Raw genomic sequence first — 8,822 nt, forward strand, 5'->3', positions numbered from 1 at the left:
GGAAGTATTCATGATGCTTTTCTGACTTCTTTTTTTTTTTCATTACAGTGCTAGCATGAGTGTGCTCTGATAAGTATCCCTCCCTTGAATTTCACAGGCAGTCACTCTGAACTGTGCACACAGCTTCTGCTCCTACTGTATTAATGAGTGGACGAAACGTAAAGTGGAGTGCCCTATCTGCAGGCAGGAGATTACATCAAAGACACGCTCTCTGGTGCTGGACAACTGCATTGACAGGATGGTAGAAAAACTAGATGTAGAAATGAAAGACCGTCGCCTCACCCTTATCAGAGAGCGGAAAGGTGAGAGGTGGGTGGATGTGGCATGATGAGTACAATCTCTCTTTCCATTTATTTTGTAGAAGTTTCTTTGGCACCTATATACTAAGGAGATGCTCAAGGAATGAAGAAGTAGTATTGGAAAATGTCCTTGTATTTGTGTATGAGGTTCAATATCCATTATTGGTAGATTCATCAGAAATTAAGATTGGGAAATAATTTTAAGGTATACTGTACAACTAGCTTAACAGTAAATTTAAAGTCTGGAAAAAGGCTTCGGTATGAATTCCACAGTCTAGTGGGATGACTTAACTATGCTGAAGTTTATGCTGTTTTGAAGAGATCTCTAAAGAAAAGTAAAACTATACGGAGTGGGCCTTGAAAAATTTACCAAATGCCTTCTGATAGTTTAATCAATCGACTACATCAGTATGGAAACATTGACTACATCAGTATGAAAACTTAGCAGAGCAGTGCCTAGTGAGAAACTCCGAATTCTCTTGCACAGGTTAGATATACGTAGGAGAGCTCTAAAGGGAACACTGGTCTGTCATGTAAGTGTATGGCTGAACTGGTCATTGATCTCCCTTGTGAGCTGTTGTTGAATTCACCACTGTGGCTCTTACACACAACCTCTTGCCTAGTTGTAGCTAAAAGACTGCATGACTGTAAGGGCTCTAAGCAGAATTCCAATATGGGGTATTCCTGGTGTCCTTCCCTCTTGCAAATTTGTTTCTAGAGCACTCAACGCTGGTATCTAGGTGCTGAAATGTAGAAGTTTTTCCCTAATACCCTCCCTAACAAATTTCTATTACTGTGTTCCCTTAAGTAATTGCAGTGTTTTCCCCCTGTAGAGGTGAGTGCATGTTCTTTCATTTGCGAAGTCAAGCCTTTTGAAGTTCTTCCTAATGAAAGGTGCTTTTGAAATATTTCAGATCCTCCATGGTGACATAGAATGACACCTCTAGACAGTGTCAGTTCTAACCTGAAATCATCACCTATTTAACCAACTCAGTCTGATTCCCTCAGGAAATGCTACACTTCTCAGAGGCTGTCCGGCACTGCTTCATGGATTGCTTTCACCTCTGCAGAACTGACACTGCTCTTGCATAATATGCACATCTGCAGAGTATGCCATAGCACTATTGAAGTGTCTCATCAGGTAGCTAATGTGGTTGGATGAAGTGGTGCCTTCATTAGAACCCACTTCATTTCCATATGGTAAACCAGTGGTCTTCCTGCTTGTTTGTGATAGATGCTCTAATTATATAAAATGATTATTAATAGGAAATCATATAGTTTCACAATGATACACTTCAGGGGGAAGGATGAATTGCTTCCATGTGGTTGTCTTATTCAGTGATGGAAACTTCTTGATTAAGGTGAAGGGTAGCCATATGTCTAGTTAGACATGAATTCCTAAGAAGAAACCAGCTGTAAGATGGGCTGGAAAGGAAACAATGAGGCAGGTAGCACTAGGGAAGCACAGTCAGATAATGAGCTTTAGTATAACAGACACCATGGGATAATTTGCGTTCTCTGTATGGAGGTTTTGATGGGGCCTTAAGGGTGTCCTGAAAAAAACACTGCTAATTTGAGGGCCCCTTATCACTTTTTGTTCCTTCCCCCTTTCTTAACTGGCAAGGCCCTTGTATTAGCCAGCCACTTCCATTACTAATTGTGCAACCAGTGAAGGGATGGAGAATGTCTCCTCACCGGGGCTATTTTAACAGGAAAAGACATGTAGGAAATTAAAACTTGGGAATTTTTTTAAGCTGAAATTTGAAAATAAAAAAACATGCAATGCAGCTTGAAAAACCTATTGCAAAGTGACAATAGGAGACTTTAAGTCTCAAAGAGAACTAGTAATTTAGCAGTATGTGTGGGTAGAGTGGCCATCTGCTAATTTTTCTATCCATGTGTTTTGAATGCAGAGAAACAGAATGTGTTGGTGAACCTAGCCACGGACAATGACAACACTGTCATTTCCTCCATCTACTCCATCTTGTCGATGAGCAGTTGTGACAACGAGAACTCTGAGGAGGATTCTTACTATGATGATAACTAGTATATTATCTAAACACTGCTACTGCAGACTGGTTTGCCTGTACGCTGCCTAGAACAAACCTAATGGTGTTTGGTTTACTACTGCTGGATGAGTGGACTGGACATCTGGAAGGAGAGATTCTGTGAGGAGGCTGGAGCTGCGAACTAGCAGCATTTGAAAGAAGGATCTTATTCTTTAAATGAATGTACAGAAACTTGATCTCCAAAGCAAAACTGGGATTGCAGGAGAAAAAAACTTGTGTCATGCTAGGTGGTTAACATACAAAACCTAGGTTTCCATGATCATTTGGGACCTACTCAGTTCGTATAATGTATTAGTTTGTATGCATCGCTGCCCTTTCCTGGGTGAATGACATGTTTAAATGTGTGCATCAGCTTTCCCATATTTCAGCCAGCAGAGAGAATGGCCCAAGCTATTTGAGAACTTGGTCATCTCCACCAGCAGACAGTAGAGGTATACCAGAAAAAAATGCCATTGTGCGTTTTCCTCTTGAATTTTGTATGGCAGCTGGAGCCATCCCAGGCTTCCCTGGCAGTAGAGGTAACACTTGTTTCAAAGGGTGGTTATGGACCCTGTCAGCCTTCAGTGCTTGAATGCATTGTAAGCTGAGCTTCTGCGAAATGAAAATGAGAACGTGACTCATTTTTTGTTAGGTACGGATGGAGAAGATTAAATCATCTAGAAGTTCCTAGCTAGTGCTGTTTTCATGTAGCATCTTTAGTTTGTTCCTTCTTCAGGCTTTTGCATAAAATGTTTTAGAAATGGGAAGCAGCACATCCAGAAATTATTAGCAATGACTTTAGTTACACATTTAGTTCTTGCCAGCAGCAGGRAAGAACCTTGGTCTCTTCAGAAGTACTGCTATTTGAATTAATGAAATGTCCTGTTGACAGGGTGGGAAGGCAGCATTTGTAGGCAACCACAAGGCACAGAGGGAAGCATTTTGTTTTATTGTTTACAAAATATTGCTGTTGAGCTGTGGTGTATACTACCCTCACAGCAAATCAGTCATCCCTAAGAGGCTGAGCAAGACTTGCCTCACGCTATCAAGGATTGCCTATGAAGTTCTGTTTTCAGTGGCCTATACTTTTGACTTAGCTGTTACACGGAAAGGACTGTTTTGCCACTGCGAAAATGGGATGGGGGAAACCCTTCTGGTCTGTAATTACTTTGGCCATTTATGTGTACTTTCATGTTTTTATGTTTCTCCTGTTTAAGGAGGAAAATATAAACCCATTTCTGCATTAGTCTTCCTTGGTGCAACCGCTGAGACAAATGTCTTTCTCCTATTTATCTTAGAATTTTCGAGAAAACCCAGATTGCCTCATTTTAATGGCTCTGTTTGCTTAATGTTTTGATTGCTCTAAGCAGTTTTAGTGTTTAACTGTTTTTAATTTATTTGAAAGACTTGTGTGTTCAAGAATTGATAAAAGACATTCCAGTTCTTCAGCCCTGTGTTAGCAGTGGCTACCCTAACAGTAATTCAGTAGATACAATCACACCTCTTTATTTTCTTCCTCTAAAGAAAGATCTCATTAAAAATGCAGTGAGATAAATGAAGGAGGATGCTGTCCTAAGAAAGCAGCACATTCTGATAGTGTGGTGTTTTTTTTTTTTTTTTTTTTTGATTGGTAGGACTTAAAGAATGAAGAAATATCTGATCTGTGGGCTAGGCAACTTTCTTAAAATCTTAGCGTAAGGTTTCTTTTGTGAAGGAGCTATTACATCTTGAGGTTTCCTTTTCTCCTTTTAATACCCATTTTCTACATGGGGTCTTTCTGTTAGTGAATATATGCTCTCTAGAGTGTCTGTGAGAAGAGGGTTCCACAAAATGTTTGTGAAATATCCTGGCATTGGTGTAAGGCCTTTCTGTTGAAGTGGAGTAGGGGGGAAAATACTCTGGTTACCTAGGACTGCAAATTCTTCTACTGTGTATCTCTTCCATGTTGCAGTGCTTTTTTGCTTCTTTCGTTTTGCTAAATATATTTATTTTGTTATGTCAGCGTTTATACATACTGTAGAAAAGAATAATGCTTCTCCTAGTTAGAGTAGTTCTTCAGTGTGCCTGCTAAGTGTGTCCCCTTTTCACTAGAATATAAAGAACATAAGCAGTATACTAAAACTTTTCCACTGTTATCAGTGGGTGTATAGGGTGTAAAGGTCCAAGAAGAGATGCTAAGTAGTAACACTGTTTACTTGCCATAGCATTTCACTGATAAAAGTAGACTTCCTCAGGAAAACCATTATTGAATACAGAGCTGCTGACTAGACATGCAAAAGTGTTAGGTGAAGTTCCAACTGTTGCCCTTCTGGACACCCATACCTCTCATACTGTGGTCTCCTGAGGTCTAAGGTCTGGATCCTTTCTGGTATTTACTTGCACAGTGAATGACTAGAAATCAACCTCATAGGGTCTAAAATGATTGTGCTAGCTGTTTGGCCCTAAATCAGATCTTTCCTCTTGGGGCAGACCAAAAGCAAAGGAAGATTTGGAAGACAAATAACAAAATATAACAGAGGACTGAAAATGAGTTGAATTGCAAGCTTTTAATTGACYTCCAAGTTAAACACAGGGAGCATGTAGAAAGTGGGAATGAGTCTAGATTATTCAGTTCCTTCATACTCAGGATGTGTGTTTATATGTGTACATACATATATGAAATGAAGTAAGACTAAAGGTAACAACCATTCAGTCAGTGCATCTCTAATCAGAGGAAGATCAGGAAAGAATTAATTTTCCATTGGATAGCATATCAGTAACCTGCAAATGAGCTAAGAAAACCAGTGCTGTTTTTTTACCTAAATCTTCATTAAGGTTGATATTAATCAAATGGCTTATACAATGCTGGTGACCAAGGAGCAAAACAGTAGGCCACTGGCTAGAGTTTTGAAAGAATGGATCAGAGAGTACTTAGATTAGATGTTTTCAAATAACTAGGCTAGGTGAAATCAATCCTAGAATACTTTGAGTGATCTCAGATTTATTGCAATTCTCTGAGAATTAGAGGACAAGTAAGATACAGCATCTATTTTCAGTATTCTAGTATCTTTGAAAAGAAGGGAAAGGTAGAGATGAGGAATTGTAGACCTGTGAGCTTAACTTGAGTTCTTTCTCTTACTCTCCACCATCCACACATTAAAAAAACTTTTTATAAGCATGTAGAAGACAAGATGATGAATGATAAAAGTACTCCACTGCTCTATTTGTCAGTAACAAAACATGCTAAAATAATGTTACTTTGATAGAGAAGTTAGGAGAAAATGTAGGTATCTTAACTTTTTGTATACTTTTTGATAGTCTCTCATAAGGAAGCTGTGGAAAGGTAATCTAAGTGAGACTACTCTAAGGTCTGTTCAAAACTTTGTACCAACCACAAATCAGTAGTGGTAAAAGGATTTAAAGTGGAGATGTGTCTTTCTCTTCCCTCCCCCCATACAATTCAGTATGAACAAACATAAGTTGCTATGCTTGTGTAACAGCAGTCAAATACAGACTGTGAACAAATTTGCCAGATAGCAGTTACACAGAAAGGGATGGGAAAGTGTGTTACACTGACAATACGCTGCTGCTGCAAAAAAGTAGGTATCTATATACATAAATGAGGATAAGTCATATGTAGTGTTAGGTGTTTCTTCATGTCTGCTCAGCACTGGTAAGACTCAACAGCAGTAGTGCTGTGCCTGATCTAAAGGACTGTGTCTCAAAATGGATTTAGACCAACTGGCAAAACAAAACAAAACAAAAAAATCTGAGGTCCAAGAAACATCGCCCATGTGGGAAAGATTTAAGCAATTCCAGTTGTCTTTCAAAAAAAAAACAAACTGAGGAAGTCATGAGTCTCCAAATAAATCAAAAGCTGTTTCAAAGAGGAAGGGACTAGGACAAGAAGTAATGGAATTTTAAAATTGCAGTAACAAGACTTCCTGAAAGTGTGTTTTTTGCTTGTTCGTTTTTCCCCAAAAGCCTGTATGAACAGATCAGGCAAACATCTGTAGTATCAAGAGTTTTCCTCCCACCCTGCAAAAAAAATGTAGTGTGTGAAGTACTTTGCTTTCAAAGAAGTTCAGTCTGTGCTCTGCAGTGTACTACACAATTTCTAAAGGTGCTGTCTTTACTCCACTGGAAACTTTTTGGGGATCCATGAACTGAGAAATGCTGGGTTTGGATATAGTTGACATAGTTTTGGGAAAGAGGGAAATAGCAGATGACTTCTGTAAGTCTCTTTTTCTTTGATTCTTTGGAGCAGACCATTTTCTTCCCTAAGAAGGAAGGCCCGGTAAAAGGGCTGTTCTTGAATTCACTGCCTCAAGTCACTTGGTTGGCTTGCTCCTTTTGAGTAAGTGATACTATCAGGTCTGTTGGACCTTCACTAGTATCAGTTGTGTGCGCTTGCAACCTCTACAGACTCTAAACATAGTTTAAGGTGGACACAGCCTCTAGAGAAGGATGGGGGTTACCAGGAGAGATTCAGTTCTTTTTTTTTTGGTGGTGCTACTGCTGCGACTTTAAGATTGATCCTGCTTCTCTGAGTTCTGTGAGGAAGATGGATATATATGGAACTTGTTTTGTGAGGTGAGTCCTAAATTCACATTAAAGAGTGGCGAAGTCCTTGGATGGGAATTGCTATTGAAAGACACAATAGTACTTCCTTGTATGATGATGGGATAAGCATGAACTTCTAGTAGAGCATGCAAACCGAGCACAAATTCTTCCTTTACAAAAAGCTAAAGAACTTTAACTTGTAAATAGATTTGGAAGAGAATCAAACTTGAGTCGCTATAAATGGTGTATGAATAAGATAGCAATGTCTGATATATCCCAACAATCTAAGAACCTTTCTTATTGTTACTTGGGCTAGATTAAGGGAATCCAGATATCTAGCTCTTGCTTTATAAAAAGAAATGTACAATGAAATGTAATGAACCTCTTAGGAAAGACTCCTTGAGTGCATGAAAAACAGTCCTGAGTCCTGGGTTAGCTGCATTGTAGTTTTTTCCTTCTTCTGAATGCCCACTTGCAGATGTCATGCCCTGAATTGTTACCTGTCTTGAGATGGCATCAAACACTTGTCCCACATCCAAGATTACATTACAACTCTGAGCTAATCACAGTTGATCCACAGCAGGCTTGATGCCGGTTCAAGTATTTTGGGGAGATAGTTGTTATGCAGTGTGATGATAAAAACATTTTCAGAGCAATGTATTGCTTATTGACATGAAGCAAGAATAACTGGGAAAGACCTTTAATGCACTCAGGAATGGGACTATGAGGGGTAAGATGGTGCTTTGCTTAGATCTCCTGCTGCAGGTGCTGTTRATTCCAAGAGGAGTCTGACGAATGCTTTTCTCTTGCACATACCATGTAGCTTCTTAGTGCCTGGTGAGTCTTGGCAACAACCATCATTTAACTTTGCAGATGTGTAAATGCCAAGGTAATAGTTCAGCCCTTCCCCTCCCCCCCACCTCCTACCCAACTTAAGTGCTTTTTCCAAAAGATCCTCTGTATAGTCAGTGTYTTGTTTCCTGTTCATATTCTTTCCTCCTCCCAGTCCCTTTAGCTGTAACTTCATATATGTATATACATACCTTACAGCAACTGGGTAATTATAAACTACACTTAACAATATTCCTGTCTCTTGGTGGTACCCTGTTTGTTTTGAGCTTAAGAGTCTGCATTTGTGTCTGTACAGCAAGCTGTGTGCCCCTGGGTTTCAGCCTTGAGGAGAAGGCAGCTCCATTAGTGTCCAAAATCTTCATGACAAATAATCTATAAACACGTGCTAGCCTTCTGTTGTGTGAAAAGCTTTTATCATCACAGGCCTTTCAAAATCTGTTCAACTAACTGAGCTGTAGTTAGCTAATGACGAAGTACCGTGAGGTGAGGGGGCTTAGCAGCCTGCCCCTGCGGAGGAGTTCACAGCAGCAATGACATTTCCAGCCTGCAGCTCGGCGGCGGGAGCGGAGCCGCCGTGCGCAGTGGTGCCCGCAGCCGGGACGCGCCGCCCGTCACCGCTCCTTCACGAGTGCAAAAAGCAGGGCCGCTTTCCCTGCAGGCGGCACGAACTACGCGTGCGTCTAACCAACAGCCAGCGTTGTATATAGGTACAATTTATATTAATCCGTACAATTTGTATACATTTACAATCCATATAAATTTATAAATATTAGATTAGATACATTACRTTAAACTGAAGATTAAGCAAATTAGATAAATGTTAAATTTATAAGTAATATATAAATATATATAAATATATATAAAAAAAAATTCCCTCCCACCGCTTAAAAGGGGGGGGGGGGACCGCGGCGCTGCTCCCTGCCACACGGCCCGGCAGCGGGCGTTGCTTAGCGACCGGGGTCCTTTTCGAGGGGGTGCGGGAGCCGGGCCTACTTCCGCGTTGCCGGCTGCCCGCGGCGCGCCTGCGGGACGGGCCCCTCGGTGGCGGCGGCGCGGCCGGCGGTTACGTCACTGGCGCGCG

At 40.5% G+C, this 8,822-nt stretch overlaps 1 protein-coding gene across 12 annotated transcripts in view; it reads left to right on the forward strand.

Annotated features, from left to right (window-relative positions):
* The window catches only part of CMTR1 (cap methyltransferase 1), a 47,484-nt gene that overhangs the window by 10,811 nt on the left and 27,851 nt on the right, over positions 1-8,822 (forward strand). For 8 of the 12 annotated variants that reach the window (XR_003255964.1, XR_003255965.1, XM_026081277.1 and 5 more), the window contains exon 7: positions 98-302. Coding sequence is in view for 8 of the 12 variants with exons in the window: in XM_026081277.1 (XP_025937062.1) it covers positions 98-302 (205 nt within the window). In the remaining 4 variants the exon portion in view is untranslated. Of the gene's footprint in view, positions 1-97; positions 310-1,213; positions 1,441-2,212; positions 7,973-8,822 lie in introns of those variants that run through there. The other 4 variants (XR_003255966.1, XR_003255967.1, XM_026081285.1 and 1 more) reach the window with 4 other exon arrangements.

The sequence above is a fragment of the Apteryx rowi genome, unplaced genomic scaffold, assembly GCF_003343035.1.
Source record: "Apteryx rowi isolate R43461 unplaced genomic scaffold, aptRow1 scaffold_54, whole genome shotgun sequence".
In the NCBI taxonomy this organism is placed as follows: domain Eukaryota; kingdom Metazoa; phylum Chordata; class Aves; order Apterygiformes; family Apterygidae; genus Apteryx; species Apteryx rowi.